This window comes from Aristolochia californica, unplaced genomic scaffold (genome assembly GCF_029961685.1).
Source record: "Aristolochia californica isolate CCGP_79_NKW_82.1479 unplaced genomic scaffold, dmAriCali1.0.hap1 SCAF_13, whole genome shotgun sequence".
Classification (NCBI taxonomy): domain Eukaryota; kingdom Viridiplantae; phylum Streptophyta; class Magnoliopsida; order Piperales; family Aristolochiaceae; genus Aristolochia; species Aristolochia californica.
Genome location: NW_027181804.1, coordinates 6954325 through 6973259, shown reverse-complemented (window position 1 = coordinate 6973259; position 18935 = coordinate 6954325). Strand labels below are relative to the sequence as shown.

The window sequence follows — 18935 nt, the reverse complement described above, 5'->3', positions numbered from 1 at the left end:
TTTTAGGTAAACAGAGGGAAGAAATCATCGCCATTAGACAAGAAACCACTCAAAACACAAGCAAAACAACTTCCATTAAAGGGTAGTAGTAAGTTTCTACCAACTTTTATGGGTAGCATAAAATTATCCACTTTCAAGAGTGAAAAGAACAATGAACTCAACTCAGCTCGACACATGTTGGATTCGGGTTACTCCTACTTCAAGCTGTGGATGTAAGGGCATTGTTCTATAGTAATGAAAACAACTAGGCAATGCTATTGAGGGTTTCAAAGTCTAACACTTGAAAAGACAACTCTGCTCCCACACATATATCAAGAACTACATGAGGAGGTGATTTTCTATGTGAGGACTTGGCCTTCCTTTATTTAACAAAGCTGAGAACATGAACATTGTCGACTAAAATAGTAGGTGGGAATGGGAGGTGACTTAAGCTCAATTGTCGGGAACCTGACAGCAATTGTTCATACTGACAAATAAGTTTTTTTTGCCACTTGCATAAATTATCTTCACAGCTGCTGTAAACCCAATAAAATATCAGATCTCGACCAAGTCCAGTTAAAATATAGAATTGGGATTGTCTAACGTCATGGTGAGCACTAAAGCAAATAACAATAAACAAGAATCTTTTAAAAATAGCCTTGACTGAACCCCACCCCTTCCAGATGTCAAGTCAACTCTAGATATCAAATAGCATAGGTTCAATGAGAAAATATTACATCAAGTCAACTCTACCCTTTAGAGTCGGCTGCAGGAACAGTACCATAGTTCGACAAACAAATGCCTCATTGAATCAACTCTTTACCTTCATGAGTCTAAAACCCCTTTAAGAAGAGGCTTTTGGTACCAAGTCTCTGTAGAAGAATAGAAGGATCTAAAACGAATCAATACCAATACCCTTAGATGTCAAAAAATAAGAGAAGCACTTACAGACTTCTGAATGTTAATTCTGCTTTTTTTTTCAGCAGGATTTCGACAAGAACTCTGGACCAAAGCTATCCACATCTGCAAAGAAATGATACTTGTTTTTCCAATAACTCGTTCTCTTCTGTCTTCCGAATCACAAGAAGTCTCCTCTCAAATTTCAAAACAGTTAATAAATAATATAAAACGATCATTACAGAAATCCGATACATGACCCAGTTACATGACCATAACTTGTAACCCCTATGCCTAAATTTTGAAGCATATCAACAATGCGGACAACATGGAAACACGGAATTTGTTACTCTCCCTTCCCCTTTAATAAAGCCTCATGGAAACACGGAATTTGTTACTCTCCCTTCCCTTTAATAAAGACTCGTCCGGAGAGTACAATACCCCTGCAACTAAAACCAACGATGGCTCCCCCTTTCCTTCTAACAAAGACTCGTTCAGAGAGTACAATACCCTTGCAGTTAAAACCAGTGATGGGCATCGCCAAAACTACTCTCCTATTTGCATCAACAATACGCCCATTGGTTTCACACAAATGGCTATGTTGGAAGAAGTATAGGTTTTACCCCTGATGCATGTCCTGTTCATTTCAACGAAATTGCTGGTGATACTGGCTGACTCTGGAGTAAGTTCAACAACTCCTTTCACTTTTGCCTCCCTCTCTTTCTGAGCCTTCCTAGGAAGAAAATTAGATAACTTTAAATCTGAGTTGAGCGCTGCAATCAGAAAACCCGGTACATGTTATGCATTGTAGCTAGTGATGTAGGAGACAACAACTGTAATGTCATCAAGTTTTCCCCCATAATAGCGATATCCAGCATCTTGGGCAGCAGTTGAGAAGGGCGTTTGTCGGTTTTTATCTTGAGCTCTTTGGCGTGCAAGAGCAGCTATCTTCTGTGCAGTCACCTGTGGCCCCAACCCAGCCCTAACAGCATGCACCACTACTGCAGTGACCTCATTGTTGTATAAATTATCAAACAAGCCATCTGTTCCTGCAATGATAACATCTCCAGGGACAACTGGGATGGTAAATACCTGCAATTCCATATGACTAGCAGATTATAATGAAATCAAAATTATCTTATACAAAGTGAGAATAAATTATAGGCAATAACCTGGGATGACTACTTTCTCAAAATGAGACATACAAAAGACAATATTGCGAAACAGAACTTTTGCTTCTACTTCAAAACAACTATCTGATCCACAAGCATTGCTCCATATAATAAAATAATAAAAAGCCAGCAACTGAAGTAGGCCTAAACACTAACAGCTCTATATGACCTTGCACAATTTATAATGAAGTCCTTTTTACCAAAAAAAAAAGAGTCAATCAAAATCAAAATCCTTTGCTATCTACTAAATGTAACAACTGATATTTGATCTGAAAATATCAAAGCAAGAAACGAGAGACACAGCATAAGAAATTTACAAGGAATAAATACAAAAGGCAAAAGACTTAAGGAAGTAAAAAAAGAAGACACCAGTAGTCCTCCCCTAGTTCTCAAAAACTTAAACAGAGAAATGATACCAATTGATAACTCACATTAAACAACACTAATGAAGCAAATCAAATTTAAGGCAACCATCTACAATTTCAAAAGGAGAAAAGAGTGAAGCACATTCATGGAAAGGAAATCAACCAAAAAAAAAAAAAAAAGAACAATTTCTTCTACAATGCAAACATTAATTTCTTTTAATAGTTTTTTTTTTTTGTTGTTGAAATGAATTTCTTTTAATAGTTCATCATCAGGTTCTGCATGTCTCGATTTAGTATTCATCACAAGTTTGAAATCATGGAAGAAATAGCAAGTGCAAACTAACCTGGCCAGAACTAGGAGGATCACTGTTATTGCCACTTGCAAGTTGATATGTAAAATTAAAATCATGTTGCTGAACAGGAGATCGGAATATAGTGCATCCTTCCCTGACAACTAAAAAACCACTATCCCCAAGATTAATGGCATGTAGGCCCTGCAACTAAACATAAGATAGATAAGCTCAAATCCTCAGATGCCAATCACTGCAAATAGAAAAAGCCCTTGTTTCTGAAGATACGCAGCAGTGCAGGTAATCCAACCCCACGAGTAACATGTCAATAATAGGCTACCTATGACAGTGAGCAACTATCAGGCTCATAATGTGTTCAGGCAATCTATAATCCTTTAAAAAGCAAAACATTGTCCAGATCTGACATAAAGATCATAAAGTTCCTCTAGGTCATTAAGAAAGACAATCAAACTCCTTAATCACCAAACCAAGAAAGGCTCAAATGGGAGAAATAAAAGCTCAGCAACCATCCGATATAAATTTTTAATAATTTAGATAGGAGAACAGACTCCAGACAATCTTAACTTGTAATGATCCACACACATAACTTGATATTTCAACAAAGTACATTACATCAAGCCCAAACTAGCCGCATGACAGAACAAGAAAAAATAATCGGTTGTACAATAATGCCTCAATTTTTTTGTTAAATCATTGGTCGACATAAATACACGGAACTTACGAGACTTGAACTCAAGACCTCACATGAAGAGCATCTATTGGATCATAAAGATCCAATATGAAGACAGTATTGCTACCATTACCAGCAGTACTAAGACATGGGCCAACACGAGCGCAGACACCTTTCTCAAAATGTATCCACCACCATAGCAAGGAAGAAATGGCATAGTACAGAAATAGCCTTTCGAAAAACAATGCAAGTACTCTCTTCATTCAAATAAAAATAAGACAATTAGACATTTATTTAGTTAAACAAGAGCAAGTGACATTATGAAAACAAAAGAAAAACAGACCTGGTCTGTGAGGGCAATGATGCATGCTGTTGAAGATCCTTTAGCTTTTGTGATTGTGTATGCTTTCTCCAACACCCTTGCAGGATCAATTGAACCTTTAGGTTCCTCTTGAATGGCACAAACGGAGTGAGACATGAGTTCACGTGCATACTGTCCTGCATCAATTCCCAGATCTGCCCAGCCACCAACACCATCAGCCACACCAATGGCTTGTTCATCAACACATATGAAATGTGCATCCTCCCCTCCTGTTTCCTCCTTATCTGGGTGTGGGAGGTAGCATGAACCAGAAAGCAGCTTTAATGCCCTATCCCCAGGAACCTTCCTGAGTTACAAGAACCAAAATAACTGAGGACAGTAACAGGGTATCACCAGACCAAAGCTAACAAATAAGTTTTGAGTTATTTATCATGTATTTTACACTTGTTAATGCAAAGACTGCAATGTCGCATTGATAGGCTGTGTTGAATGAGACACAGATACGCTTGGCATATCCATTTTGAATTCATATTATACACAATCCAATATCCCCAAGTAGTTTTCTGTATGCAAATTTGATATCAATAAGGATAGCTGACTTATTTCAGGCTTCCAGATATATTCAAATAAAAATTAAGTTCTAGAAGAACTCCATGGGCGAAGAAATGAGACTATAAGGAGACAGACATCATAAGTATGAAATTTACTGTTAAATGAGGTAAGCAAACTATCACAATACCACATCACAGATACCAGGATTTACAATATTATATGGCAAAAGTTTATTAGAATATGAAACATTTCTTGGATATTTATATTGAATTTTTTTTGGATTCTACAGGTTCTTGGATGTTCAGAAGGTGAACTTACCTAAAAACAGTGAAATATCTCCATGCACAATCCTCATTCCATTATTAGGAAAATACCAGAGTATTACAATACGAGAACCCACAGAACAGTCAATATGATGCTAAGATAATGTGGAGATGTTAGTTAATGTGATCATTAAATCCAATGGTTCCAACAACTCAGCATAATGCCACTATCAAAACCATTTCAATATCTCCAGAATAGCAAAGGTACATTTCGTTACATGTTGGACCTAATGCTTACAAATAAAATTTCGAGTCAGGCCTGATTCCATATATGACATTTCAACTTGCACATCGTAAAGCAATATTTAATGGGTATGTCTGCAATTATGATCTACAAGAAGGAATGCTAGGTGCCCAATATAATGTGAAAGCAAACACATCCAAGAACCTTTTTTGTTTTTTTAGTAACTCAATTGTGGTCATTTCATTTTTTTAAAATACATTCATGATTTTATTGCATTATGGAACCTCGAAGAGAAAAGGGTTGACATAGGAAATAATAAAAAGAAACAAAATACATACTGGTCTGGAGAGGCAGTGGCATTTGCAAGTTGCTCCTCCCTTGCAGTGCCATCAAAGGACACATCCGAAGCTGCTCGAGCAGACTGTGGTGAAAATGATGAATTATGAATAGTCTTGGCTCCTGGAACTGTGAAAAATCCAGGGTTCCACCTAGTTTCATTTGAATCAAACAGAAAAAGTTCATACACAAATTTACTACAACATGACTCTCGATTTCTCAAACTCATGCTTGCTTTTCCATAACAGTGAAGACTCTTATTTCTGAAAGAAATATTTGCTTTGTCCCTGAACTTCAACAGCTGCTTACCTTTGGATGCCACAAGTTCCAAAGAATGTGCAGCCAATTCAGTCTGAGTTGATACAGAACCATAAATGGCCATTTTTCTCTGTACCTGAGTTATGAGGGAACTTTGTGGAGAGCCCAATAGAGATGAGTCCATGTGATAAAGACAAACTTGACAAGAAGGTCCAGAAATTGAAGGTATAGAAAAAGTTTGAGAGAGTGCTCCAACAACAGACAATGCCTTCTCTTGTTCAACTAAACAAGGATCTGATCTCAAAGAACCTGTAGTAGATCGAGAAAATAGGTTTGCACTCAAAAGAGTTGAAAGTGGACGAGAGAAAGGAACACTTGACTTCCCAAACAACTTTATCTGCCCAAATAAATACTCCACTGAATTTTCCAACCCCTGATGCCCTTCAAAGGAATTGCTTGTTCTTGGTCTCAAAAGAGTGTTCAGCCTTGAAAAGTATGCCGATGGCATCTTACCTAGGTAAATAAACTAAATCCTTTATCAAAGAAGTTACTTTTAAAGAAGACCAACTTGCGCAGTATGCAAAACATAATCTCATAACTTCCAAAACATTAATAGGTTGTGTTCCCAATAGAAGAGGTATCCAACCTTCCGGATCAGTTTCAGTAAAGTAATCAGCAACCTGCCAAGAAACACAGGCAAAGTTAACAGAAAGAAGTTATCATCAAAGACCATAGAGACCGGGAGCAACCACAATAAAAGTTCAATTTTTTTAATAAACCCACATCCCTGCATGAACTTCACAAATTTTGAAAATGACTACGCAAGGACAAGTATGCAGAAAAAAAAAAAAAAAAAAAAAATTTAAAAAACGCCTAAATCAGGAAACAAAAATAAACAGGCATCAAGTACAAAGAGACAGCAAACATCAGAAGCCAACTAAGACACACACAACACCTCTGAACCAAAAACTCCTCTCCACAGCGCAAAATCAACGCACCAAACCAAAGACAACATTTCTTACCTCCAGCCAACCAAGAGGACGAACAGCGATAAAACCCTAATTTCTTCTCCTCCGTTCTCCGGCCTCCCCGCGTTCAATATTCCTCTTTAGGAGAATAAGAAATTTAATTGAGGCTCAAAAAGAGAATGCAGTGTACGGCTCGAACGTTTGGTGGCTGACTGGGGAACACGAGCCTCTTTTAAAATACCTTTTTTAATTCGTTCTCTCCTTCTCCTGAACCGTGGGAACCTTCTCGAAAGCGGTGGTCCGCAGAGACGTACGTCATCCGGCAGGAAGACGGGGCCCAAAAACAAGTTGACGTGGGTCCCATATTTTTCCAATTTACACACCTAGAGAAACACAACATTGATCGTGTGAACCTTGGCACGTAATCTTAGTTGTTATCCCAGTTGCTCACAATGGCATTAAACACCTCTTATCTCATTCCATTATCATCTTCCTCTCCCTCACAAGACTTCCTTAAACCCATATACTATTTTCATTACATCATTGTTTTCAACAAAACTCATGTCCTCATAAGTGGATTGGATTGTGCTAGACCTATGGAAAAATCATGTTGGTCTCCAAAATTTTGATGATAATAAAATGGGTAGCTTGAAATTATGCTACTAACGGTTTTATCAGTGTGATTAGACAAAAAAACTTCTAACACCCAAATTAAGAAAAATATAAAAAACTAAGATGAGTGAAGAATCGAAGACTTAGAGTCAATTCCAAATTAGAAATCTCAAGAACTTTGGTCTTACAAGGAAATTGTCATCCAAAGTTTTGATATTTAAGCACATATCTACATTGAAGTTTTATTATACCACATGCTTTCAAAACCATGCTCAAAATCATCATATACAAAGGTTTTCAAATCATAACACAAGTCTTAGTTTTTTTCTAAAACTAAAATATCACTTGAACTCATGAAAAAGTTTTAGGACTTACTTTGCTTTCATACATATTTAAAAAAATATTATATACATCTTTTCAAACATATTAGAACGCTTAGAATAATTCATTCTCATGCTTTAAAAGTCAATTTAGTTCAACTAGCACTAGAATGATCGATCGACCTCTGCCAATGATCGATCATCCAAAAGTGTCAAGGCCAAGACTATAAAGCATGATTGATCAACTTTAGTCGATTAATCGATCATCCAAAACATGGACATTTCATCCTATAACGCATGATCGATCATCCATCATCGATTGATCAATCATTGTTGTCCAGGCAAGCATAACTTTCATGGAATGATTGATCATCCCTCCTGATCGATCGATCAATTAGAACCTTTTCAGTAAGGGACTTCAAGGATGGTCAATTAAAGGAAAATATATTAATCGATCATACTCTTATTGCATAGCCAGAGGGAATCCATCAACCACTAGCAATGATCAATTAACACGACTTTTTTGGACCAATGGTAACATATTAATGAATCAGTCCATCGATCGATAAGTTACTGTCTGACAAGAAAGTAGCCATTATGATTGACTAATCGATCAATCACTCTACAATGATTGATTAATCAATTATGTGATTTTTAAAAACAGGAAAATAATGAGTAGTTTAGCTTGGAAAAGTTGTAAATAGTCCTCCAAATATCTTAACAAACAAGAGTTGAGCTTCCACTTACATATCCAAACTCTGTGATATTAATTTGAGTGACAAAGTTCCATTTTTACCTTCTCTGAGAGACAAACCTTCATTTTCTTAAATCTTCCTACTTCTCTCAAAATTGACAAAACATACTTAGTTCCATCAAACTCCTTCACTTCAATTATTTTGGAGGTTTGACACTCATTTGGAAAAGGGTTTTTTTACTATATTAAGAAGAAATTGTAAGTTTTTATTTCTTCTTTATAAGTTCTCTAGTGCCTAGAAAGCTAAAGAAATTGGTTTCTAGAACTTGGAATCTAGAAGGGGAGTGTTTGACTAGAGCCGGAATGTAGTCATTTGTATTGAATCTTATGGGAGATTGAAAATCGTGTAATTGGGATTACACGCGGCTTAAGATTGCCGAAAACTTTTTGTAATTTCCAGCTATTAGAGCATATAGTGGAAATTTCATAAGCAAAGGTTCTTGGGCATTGACTACCAATACGGGAATATCGATAACAAAAAATCTTTTGTCCCTTGGTTGTTTGCATATATGTTGAATGTGTTTATCTATATCACTTTTATATGCACATTGAGATTTATATGTTTAAATCATTCACAACTTGTATGAACGTTTAACTTAGTTTAAAATTTAATTTATAATCGCAATCCACCAACACCCCCTAGGCTAATGGAAGTGAAAAACTTCCACTAAAATTCATTTACCAAAGAAATTTTTGTCCATTTTAAATTTCGTCAGTAGAACCTTTACTCATAAAATTTTCACTAGCACAAGTTTTGTTGGTGAAATTTATATTTTGTGGGCCAAGCGAATAACTTGGTAGACATAAACCAATTTTCATGAAAAAAGATGTTAAAACATCGAGCTCCTATAGGTGAAAATATACATTCATGGGAAAATATTTGGAAACTTTACCTGAGAAAATCTATTTTCAAGGGCCATAGTTTGGCTTCTACTAGCCACAATTAAAGTTTCACAAGTAAATATTAAATAAAAAAGGAAAATCTATAATTGTTCTATCAGAAAATAAAATTCTTGACCAAAATGCTTTTAAATTTTTTTATCAATAAAGGTTTCCTTTTCCCTACATAAAGGTAATTTTCCAATGCCAAAAACTAAAATTACTAAATTTAATTTCTATACTTTACCATAAAAATAATAATTTCATCGACAAAAGTATATGATTTTAAAATTCTTTTCCTTAAACATCTATCAATGATAGCAATTGATAATAACAAAAAATATAAAATGTAAAATAATTAAGGACGCACATAAAAAAAATTAGTTGAATTATAAATACTCCGTGTACTTGAAAACTAAATGCAAAATTTTATATTTGAACAAAATAAAATATATAAAAATATAACGTGTATCATTGCATCCCTTATATCACCTTTCTCACCTTGCACATATTTTTGGAAGGATCTCCCTGATCTCATTATTTTGAGCCCGTAAGTTTTGTAACTTATGATCATGTCGAGTTTGTAGAGGTTATATCTGAGTGGACATTTGTATCTATTAATGTGACAGAGCGAGAGTGTGTGTGAGAGAGGCATGATAGAAGGGAGGGAAGATAGGGTTTTATTGATTTATTTATTTATTTACTATGTATGAAATTTTTTTATGGTATTAATTTATTCGTTTACATATATTAAATTTACATTATTATTGGAGTGCTATAGAATGATATCCACTGTGTCAGGAGGTTTTTTCTATTGTAAAATTGGGGGTAGATGGTGGATCCATTGCATGAATTTTTATTTAATTGTTATATGTATTTATATGATATTTATGCATGTTTGTCTTGTGTATTGTACATGTCTAAATTTGTGCATGTTAGTCTAGTATGTTTTACATGTTTAAACTTGGGAGAGGATTAGGGTGGGGAGACAATTGGGGAAGGGGATTAGGGTTGGCAGACCCAATGTGGGAGTGGGAGGACCAAGGTTTTTTTTTTTTCTTTTTTTTCATAATTTTTTTCTATGCAATTGAGATGTCTTTGATCAATATATTATAATGAATGTTTCTATGTTATATATTAAATTGTTTATATTTGGGAGGAAAAAAAATTTCTAATGTGAAAGAGAAAAAATGTAATGGGATGACTTTATTTTAATATTGTATGTTGCAAGATATTTTTTATTTTTACCTTTAGCATTTGGGTGGGGAGATGGGAAGTGTGATAGGACCATAAGTTTGTTCGAGTTAGATATTAAGCATAATGTGAATCTAATATACATATAATCTTTTTACTAAGATGAGCATTGTATGCAAGCTAATATGAGTATAATATGAACATAACATGGGCATAATATAAATTTATTTTTGAGCATAATATAAAACTAATTTCAAGCACAATATGAACAATATGAATAAAATTTTGAGTATAAATATGAATTTAAGTTTAAGCATAATATGAAACTAATTATGAGAATAATGTGAAACTAATGTTGAGCATAATATCAACATATAATTTAACTAAACTATAAAGTTTCATTACTAATAATGTATAAGAGATAAAAAAGCTTGACTGAGCTTCAATGTAAGCTCTAAGTAGTGCGGGGAGGATTCGAGAGTCATTTTGGTTCGAACTCATAGTGGTTGATTGATCTTGAATTGAAACTTACCAAAGCCACATGGGTAATGTCATGCATTCTTCGTAGTTTAATAAATCTTCGTTATTGACTTTCTATCTCTGTAGCATTGATGTAATTTTTTGAATAGACTGCGACTACCTCAAGAGTTTGTAACATATATCTCGATTTTGTGTAATGTTTATGATGTCCATTATTCCAAAAAATAAAAATAAACAAGTGTTGAATATACTCGTACAAACTCTTGCATTGTCCAATTGGATGGTTCAAAACTCAAAATGTTTTATAATATTGTAGGTTTTAGTATTTAAAACAGTTATCAATGCATTTTAATGCATATCCCTCATTTCATCTCTAATATGTTGTATGTTTGTTGACCAATATACATTGAGCTTTGGCGATAAAGAATGACGGATGCATGTCAACAAATTATATTGAGTATAGAGAGATACTACTAAAATTTCAATAGGTGCCTTAACTATAACCATACAAAATAAACAATATTGAGACTTGAACGTTTGAGGTGGAGTCACAAATTCAAGTGAACAAAGAAGTTGATGTGATTTGGGTTCGATAGATGTCTTAAATTATAACCATACAATATTAAATAGTACAAAGTCTTGAATGGAGCAGTATATAGTTTGAATGCACTCCCATTTGAAATTAGATACATGGATGTTATCCTCTATTTTCTTACTTTATTCCCACAATCATGGGGTCATATTAAGTATAGAAAAATTGTTATTGATAACAAATTTGTTTTTGTAACATATAAGTGTTAAGTAGAAAATGGGTAAGAGTGTATGAAGTTGCACAATATGTTATTTAGTACAAAATATAAGATTGGGGAAAAGGCTTTTACTCATACAACACAACTTGTGGTTAGCTTAGATAACAAGATGTTTTGCCCTAGCAAAATATGCATTAATAAGTTTTTTGGGGTTGTGATCCAAGTAGAGGGCCTCTTGTAGATCTATGAATATCACCAAGTTACAGTCGATGGACGTTTCATAGGAAGAGTTGGGGTTACCCGACAAAGATGGTCTTCTAGAGCCTACGCTCATCAATATGTGGAGACGAGGGACATGTGAATTATGGAATTGATAACTTTTATAAAAATAGTGTCACTTGGCCGTGTAATTGAAAATTTGATTACAAAGTCAAAATTAAAAATATTTCATCTAATTAGTCATAATAAAAAAATGTCATCTAAGAGGGCCCTATTTAAAAATTACCCTAGAAATAATGGAGTCCATTCAAAATAAGCAAACAATAATTTTTTTGATTTTCCCAATTTATGTTCAATAGTTTATAATCATAAAGTTCACATAGGATAGGGATGTTTATAGTAGAGCCGGTGATAGGATAATGACTCATATGACGAGGAATGGAACCGTTACTAGAAAATCATACAAATAACAAGTCATAAAATGCTTCCATAGATGTAATACTTTTTAAAATTTCCCAAGAAGTATCATTCCCCTTTGTCATCTTATCATTCTCTTTTAAGGAAATCTTATTGAACAACATGATTTATATGGTTGACATACGAATATCTAACGAAGAAGACTTTACCCACTAATTAGAGTGATTGAAATTTCACGTTATCTAACACAGGCACAGTCAAGAGAAAGATTTGTAGTTGTACGGAACTAATCCTCACGTTTTTACTACTAATTACATAAAGTCTGAACAAAGAAAGCAGAGGAAGTGAATTGCATTCCATATGGTATCAAGTTTGAGTGATTTAATGCAAGTCAACTTGAGTTTTAATTTGATAACAAAAACAAGCAATGCACTTTGCCAACTCTTTCTTATGTACTTCAACAATTAAAAAAAACAAAACAAAACCACACGGAATGGGAAAAAAAAAATTCAAATCCTTTCAAAACCGAACTGGACCAATTGGTTCAACCCAATTGAACCAGATCTTTCTATTTGGGCTAAAATCAAATTTAGTTCAAAATCGACTAACCCGAGCAATAGATCTTGTTCAACCATAAACCATACCGATTAAAGGGAGGATTCAAAGAGAAGACTAGCACTGTGCATGAAAAACTTTACACCAATTTACCAAATTATTAGATTGTGACAAAATCAAGTGAAATAATAAATATAATAAGATTTAACGATTTGATAATTAGTCTCAGTCTACCAATTTGATATCTCATTCCATATTAGCCCGTTAAAATAAAACAAAATAAAAAGATAAAGCTTCCTAATAAACTAAAACTAAACAAAAGAACATTACTTGAAAAATTTTAAAGCAGATTTAAGATTTTATATAAACCACCATATGTGCCCCTAGATAGCAGAAGAGGTTGAGAAGGGTACAAATGAACCCTCATAAAAGTGAACTCATCTACAACGTCAAAGGAGTAGGCCAAGTTCACATCATCAATTTGTTTTCCCTTATCGATGATCTTTTTTGGACCAATTTTTTTGAGTGTACTGAGCACTTATAGAATTGAATCTGTTGTAACAGTCACTAGGCAGACAAAAGTAACCAAGTTATGGCTTTAAAATCTCCACAAGCAATGGAATGATTCTTGCAACAACTAATAGGAAAATAAACAACTTCCTTTACAAGAAAATTTTAAACTACTATAGATCATAAAGAATTATACATGCTATGGAGGTTCGGTATGAGTTCAACCAGTAAAACTGCTTGGCAGACACTATTTCACCTTGTTTACATACCCAACATGGCATGGACAAGGTAGGAAAAAAAAACAAAATAGTCACTAGGTAGAGCAAGATTGAATTCTATAAACCAAGGGCTAAATAAATACAAAAAACCATTTAGTGTGAAACATGTGAAACGCTATCTCAAATTGAATTCCATAAATAGAAGTCTGATCAAATATAAAAAATTATTTGGTGTAAAACATGCAAAACGCTATCTTAGTTGTCCGATCATGATAAGACGACTGAGATAGTCATTGATCAGACAGTTGCGATTGCTATTGATCGAACAACTGAGATAGTGTTTCGCTTGTTTTGTACCAAATGACTTTTTGTATTGGATTAACCTTCCCACAAACAAAATCACAATTATATTTTTTTTAAATATATTTTTTCTTTACTATTTATTTTGCATTTAAATTAGGATGTTTGTCCTTAAATTAAAATTTTATTATTTAGAACATTAAATAAAAACATATTTATACGTTTTTGTGAATGTGTAGGGTTTCAAGCCACAGGGTGGAGCCATATTTATATATACATACCTTTAGAAATTACTCTCTTTTTTTTTTTGTATAATTCACAAAGACCACTTTGAATATGTACTCCAGTTTTCTTTCAAAAGATAATAAACCAATCTGTTGGGCCCATTTGAAGGCAATATTTGATCTTGATCTGAAAACGTTTAGTTTGAACTAATACCAGTCTCATGTATCTAATCTATATTTTTTTAGTTTCTAAACAAGGGAAAATTCCACGCATATATAACCGATCCAGACAACAGTAAAAAACAATTTAGTTCCTACAAAATAAATAGCTGAGATTAAAACGGATTCCCGTAAAGGGGCACCATGGACTTGAGGTGTACGAAGAGATTTTTAGAACAGAGCAAACTTTCTAAGCCACGTGGTATGAATAGAAAATACTTCAAAAAGATACCTACATTACTTCTTCCTTCAGAAAGCTGGGAATTCACACATTTCATTTTTACCCCCAGTCAAATCCAGGAAATGAACGCTGCATTGTTAACAATAGGCAGTTAGTAGGCGACAAAATCGAGATTGAATAGAACAAGACTGAAAATGAATTCCTTCATATACAAATGTAACGCCTCAAGACCATCAACATTGGCTACTGTTTTCTGGTCAAATTCAGAAATAATAGGCACCCTATCAAAATTCACATCAAGAGACGATCTTCAAACTCAAGTGAGCCTCTTCCAAAGGGAGCCTTTGGCCATAAGGCATTTCACTTTTCCAAAGACAAACCCTGGTTTTGGAGGGTTCCCATCTAGATTCTTCTCGTATATTTCCTTGCACTCCTGTACAACCTGTCAGAAAAAGAAACCACAGGGTTGAAACATCACAAAGAAAAATTGCGTACAGAGAAATTGGTAGCAAAAAGCTTCTATGCCCATTTCAATCCACAAGCAATCTAATCATGTCAGGTTTCTGATAGGCTCTGCAACCAGCGATCATAATGCCCTCACCAAATATTTTTCTTTGAAAAGCCCCTCACCGAATAATGTTACTTGTAACATGTACAGATAGTCTCTTCAAATTTATTCCATTTGATGATCTGTGAAAACATAGATGGAAAACTAAAGACCACTCTAGTGTACCCTCAGACATCTATAAATTCAAGAAAAGGAAGAATTCAACCGTTTGTCACAGTAGATCATGGCATTCTAAAATTCCATTGAAGAATTGGAAAGATTCAGTAAATAACTAGGTGGTATCTTTAGAAGAATTTCACAAACGCTATTTTTTTCCCACTGAGGTTCTTTAAAATTTCCAGGATTTTCATGAGGCACTTGGAGTTGTGAAACCACTACAGCCTTGTGGAAACCTGACAATTTGCTCCTCAAAGCATTTTTCATGCTCAAACAAGAAAAGTCTCTTCAAATGGCTGTAAAATAAAATGGTTCTTCAAGGATCCACGTTTTCTAGTATGTAGACTTAAAGCACTTTAATTTTGAAAAGAAATGACCCAACATTAGAATTTTTCCCTTATGGGTCAGAAGTAATGTATCTGAGAGATCCTCCCACCAGATATTCGATGAGTGGATCACTAAATGGAGAAGCCATGGCAGAAATATTACAAGTCCATATACAAACATGTGTTTTGTACTACTACCAGTTGTGCTGGTTTTAATCAGCATATTGTGCCAGTGTTTGAGAAGTACAGCTACTGGAGACGTCATCTTCTGAGAACCAAGCTAACTATCCCTTACATGAGTTAAAAGTACCCAGACAAGTCTCTCTGTTCACTAAAACCTTCTTAAATATGGCATTTCTTCCACTAGTCATGGTGCACAATGTAAGATTCAAGTGAACAGTATATCCATGCCCAAGTAAATAGAAATCTTGAACATGCCCTACCTATAATGCCCATAAAGAAAAAGAACTTCTATTGTTGTATATGCCTATAAAACGAATCAGACACCACTAGGATATGCTTTGGAAATTTACACAGAAAATTCAAGATAGGAACATGTAAATATTTCAAAGAAATGATAATTTGATCATTTTGCTCGTCAGAAAATAACTAAACCTGAAGACCGTAACCTAACAGTAGAGTCAGCATCCGATGGATCAAAATGGAGGAAAAGGATTTCAATAGCCGACCAACATAGTAAAGACAAGGCTCTATAGCCAATGTGACAAAGATGATGATTGTGACGATGATGATCATATACAGTTTCAAGGTTAAAGAAAGCAATACCTCCTTGGCATCCTTCCTGGGTATGCCCTCTCGCATTGCCACAAGTTTCTCAACAACCTCCGGCTGCAATAGAAAATTTTAGTTCAATGCTTATGAATCTTTCCCACAAATACTGCTAAAATACAGAAACTGATATTACTCACAGGGCAGTCTGGATGATGTTCAATCATATTTGAGTAGACTAATGTGAAAGTATCCAGGCTCTCGGCTGAGGCAAGCTCCCTAAGCTCACTCAGAACACTCACTCTGTTCTCCACTTTCTGTACCAAAAATTAAATATCAAGGTTATAAACCCAGACCATGCAGAAAATTATGAAAGGAACAAGCACCAAAATATTGATTTATAAACCACGAAATAAGGCCCAGATTCGACTTTAGCAATTCTAAGTAAAGAATGTCATAGAAAAAGAGAAATGAAACACTTTTTCTTGAATAAGGTACATGAAAGTTCACTGCAGAATAAGTAGCACTCAGAGCTTATTGATGTAAACATAAAAGTTTGTATTTACATTTATGAATAGTTGAAATTTTCTCGCCAAACAAAGTGAAAAATATCATACTACAATGTTGGAGAAGCATCCAGATTAGACTACAGCTCCAGTTCATACTAAATTGATTTATTGGCCTCAGTGACCACATGCTTCCTGGAGTCCACATATTCACATCAACCTATCTAAAACATAAACCAAATTTTAAGATTTGGTTTCTCCATTCAGTTGTGCCAAGACAACTGTATTTCCCTTCTTGGCATTGGTTTTCTTCATAAGACTGATCTAAGAGCCCTAGAAAACTCAAGGGGTACAACAGATGCAGGTGGAATAAAACATAGTACATAAAACAGAAGAACAAATATTCCTTCAACAATAGAGCAACAAGTAATTTGACAAAATAAAAACAGAACAAGTACAATGGCAATAGGAGTAATTCTAGACCCTAGTCACTAGTGCAGCTGTCATAAGGCCAAAATTCATCACTTAGGGCAGTGACGGACCTAGCACATGGAAAATTAATAAGAGAAATCGAGGTCCTAGGCTTAAGCTTGAACTCCAAAAAATTTAAACTGTTCACGATCATTCATACAACATGAAGCCAGATAGAAGATGGTCCACTTGCAACACTAGATGCAGGGCACAAGTAGAAATATCCCTGCAAAAGTAAATGAAAATCGGTGAAGAGAAGCCTTATTACCATTACATTGATATACTCCCTAAAAAAGTCTGTCAAAACCTCTTCATCAAGTCTCATACGCTCGACGGTTTCTTCCTTGATGTAATTTCTCTGAAAATACGAGCATGTTAGAAAAAAATGAAAAGAGGTAAAGACAAATAATTCAAAGCAACATTGTATCATGTCAAGAGATTTTTCTTTCTTTTTTGAATGTATTAATCAAAACTTGAGAAGCAAAGAAGGCCAAAACAATAGCCAGCAGTACACAAGCAAGTCCTATCACTGAATAGATTAGTGAAGCTCACTTTCTTCCTTAAAGATACCTGTGTTAGGAGATGATCCACGTATAGAATAATTGTTTCCTCTAGACAAGCTTCAACAAACCTTCTAAATGATCTGTCTTCAATGAACCTGAGGAAATGGTGACATGACAATGTTGATAATACAAGTCACTATGTCCACTAACCAAGCAAAGACATGCAATATGTTGTATAACAAAGTTTAAAGAGTATGTTTAATGCAAAAATTAATCCTTTGGAAGCATTGAGCACAGGTAAGAAAAGCTTACATTTTGATATCTGTGAAATAATCACCAAATGTTGCAACTAGATATTCAGTAACCAATCCTTCAGACCAATCTGAAATTAATAAAATAGCTAAGACTTGTAAGAAAAGACATCTAATATACATCATGAGGTAGACCACGTATATCAATGTGTTTTAAGTCCATAGATATGTAAATTATTCATCCATTCCAAAACAATATCACATGGGCCTTTGGCTGAATGTCCACATGGAGGGGTTTACAGTGTGAGGTCTTGGGTTCAACTTGCACCAGGGGAAAGGGGTATAGTGTACATGTGCAATCAACAAGCAAAAGAAAACTTCGAAGCAAGTTCATTGATCAACTTGCCAATCATTTATACACATGGAACTTGATTCTCACAAAAAAAAAAAAAAAAAAAAAAAAAAAAAAAAAAAAAACAATAATTACCTTTCTGGTAAAGTTTAGCAAGTAACTCCTGCACACCAGGGTCCTCAAAAATAACATTGACAGTTATTCGTACAGCTTCCTGGCCATCAACAGGCAAATTCGAAGAGAACATTAAGAAGCTAGAAGTAAAGAAGACAAGGAAATGCTTTGACTAAGAGAGAATGAAAATGGAGATAGCTTTATTATCTTGTTCAGCACATGCATAAAGAAAAATTAACCAGAAAAGGTGAACATTTCTTTTACAAGAACCCATACAAACCTTTGCAACCTCAAGGAAGCCTTTGCACGTATCCTCAAAATTAATCTACAAAATAACCATCATCAATAGTTGATCAAGGAGAATAAGAAAAAACGCACTTAACCAAAAAAAAAAACAAGATGAAAATAGGTTATTCTTGGATTTTCACATCTCTATTTATGTTCTTTTTTTTTCTATATGCAGTCAAAATGCCTTGTTTTATAGTCTGCATTGCATACACGAGACTCTCTCCTATTTTGCTTCAAACCATTTTAAGTGCCCAACAATTATTGAGAGGAACAGATGGATACTTTAGATCTCTTCTTTGGAAACAATTTACTCATCAATGACCACTGATTTTTGCATGCAGTGATCCCGACATGGCAATTTATGATTAGGGTGACACATAATTTAGATACAAGATGATTTTTATTTGGTGCCTATTGGTCTCAGTCCACCTGCACAGAGTACGAGGTTTACTGGATAGGTTTCTTTACACTTGTCCCAGGACATAATCAGCTAGATAGCATGT

The 18935-nt window shown here is 34.5% G+C and overlaps 2 protein-coding genes across 5 annotated transcripts in view; both read right to left on the bottom strand.

Annotated features, from left to right (window-relative positions):
* Positions 1-1011: 1011 nt before the first annotated feature.
* On the bottom strand, positions 1012-6535 carry LOC137948803 (probable protein phosphatase 2C 55). Of its 3 annotated transcripts, XM_068794975.1 has the most exons (6): positions 6392-6535; positions 5421-6049; positions 5114-5240; positions 3738-4062; positions 2758-2913; positions 1012-1968 (listed from the first exon to the last, which is right to left on the bottom strand). In XM_068794975.1, exons 2-6 carry the CDS (start codon positions 5875-5877, stop codon positions 1675-1677), a joined length of 1359 nt encoding a protein of 452 aa, XP_068651076.1. In that variant the 5' UTR covers positions 5878-6049; positions 6392-6535; the 3' UTR covers positions 1012-1674. The 3 variants fall into 3 exon arrangements, with proteins under 3 accessions (XP_068651076.1, XP_068651074.1, XP_068651075.1); XM_068794973.1 differs by having other exon boundaries at positions 5114-6049; XM_068794974.1 differs by having other exon boundaries at positions 2758-2907; positions 5114-6049.
* A 7650-nt stretch (positions 6536-14185) lies between these two features.
* The window catches only part of LOC137947879 (exocyst complex component SEC6), a 28391-nt gene continuing 23641 nt past the window's right edge, over positions 14186-18935 (bottom strand). The window contains exons 18-25 of one of the 2 annotated variants that reach the window (XM_068793700.1): positions 18425-18469; positions 18166-18244; positions 17740-17809; positions 17495-17582; positions 17193-17282; positions 16148-16264; positions 16005-16067; positions 14186-14610 (exon numbers count right to left, since the gene is read on the bottom strand). In XM_068793700.1, coding sequence (XP_068649801.1) covers positions 14485-14610; positions 16005-16067; positions 16148-16264; positions 17193-17282; positions 17495-17582; positions 17740-17809; positions 18166-18244; positions 18425-18469 — 678 coding nt within the window. In that variant the 3' untranslated portion in view covers positions 14186-14484. The remainder of the gene's footprint in view (positions 14611-16004; positions 16068-16147; positions 16265-17192; positions 17283-17494; positions 17583-17739; positions 17810-18165; positions 18245-18424; positions 18470-18935) is intronic. The other variant, XM_068793701.1, reaches the window with a different exon arrangement.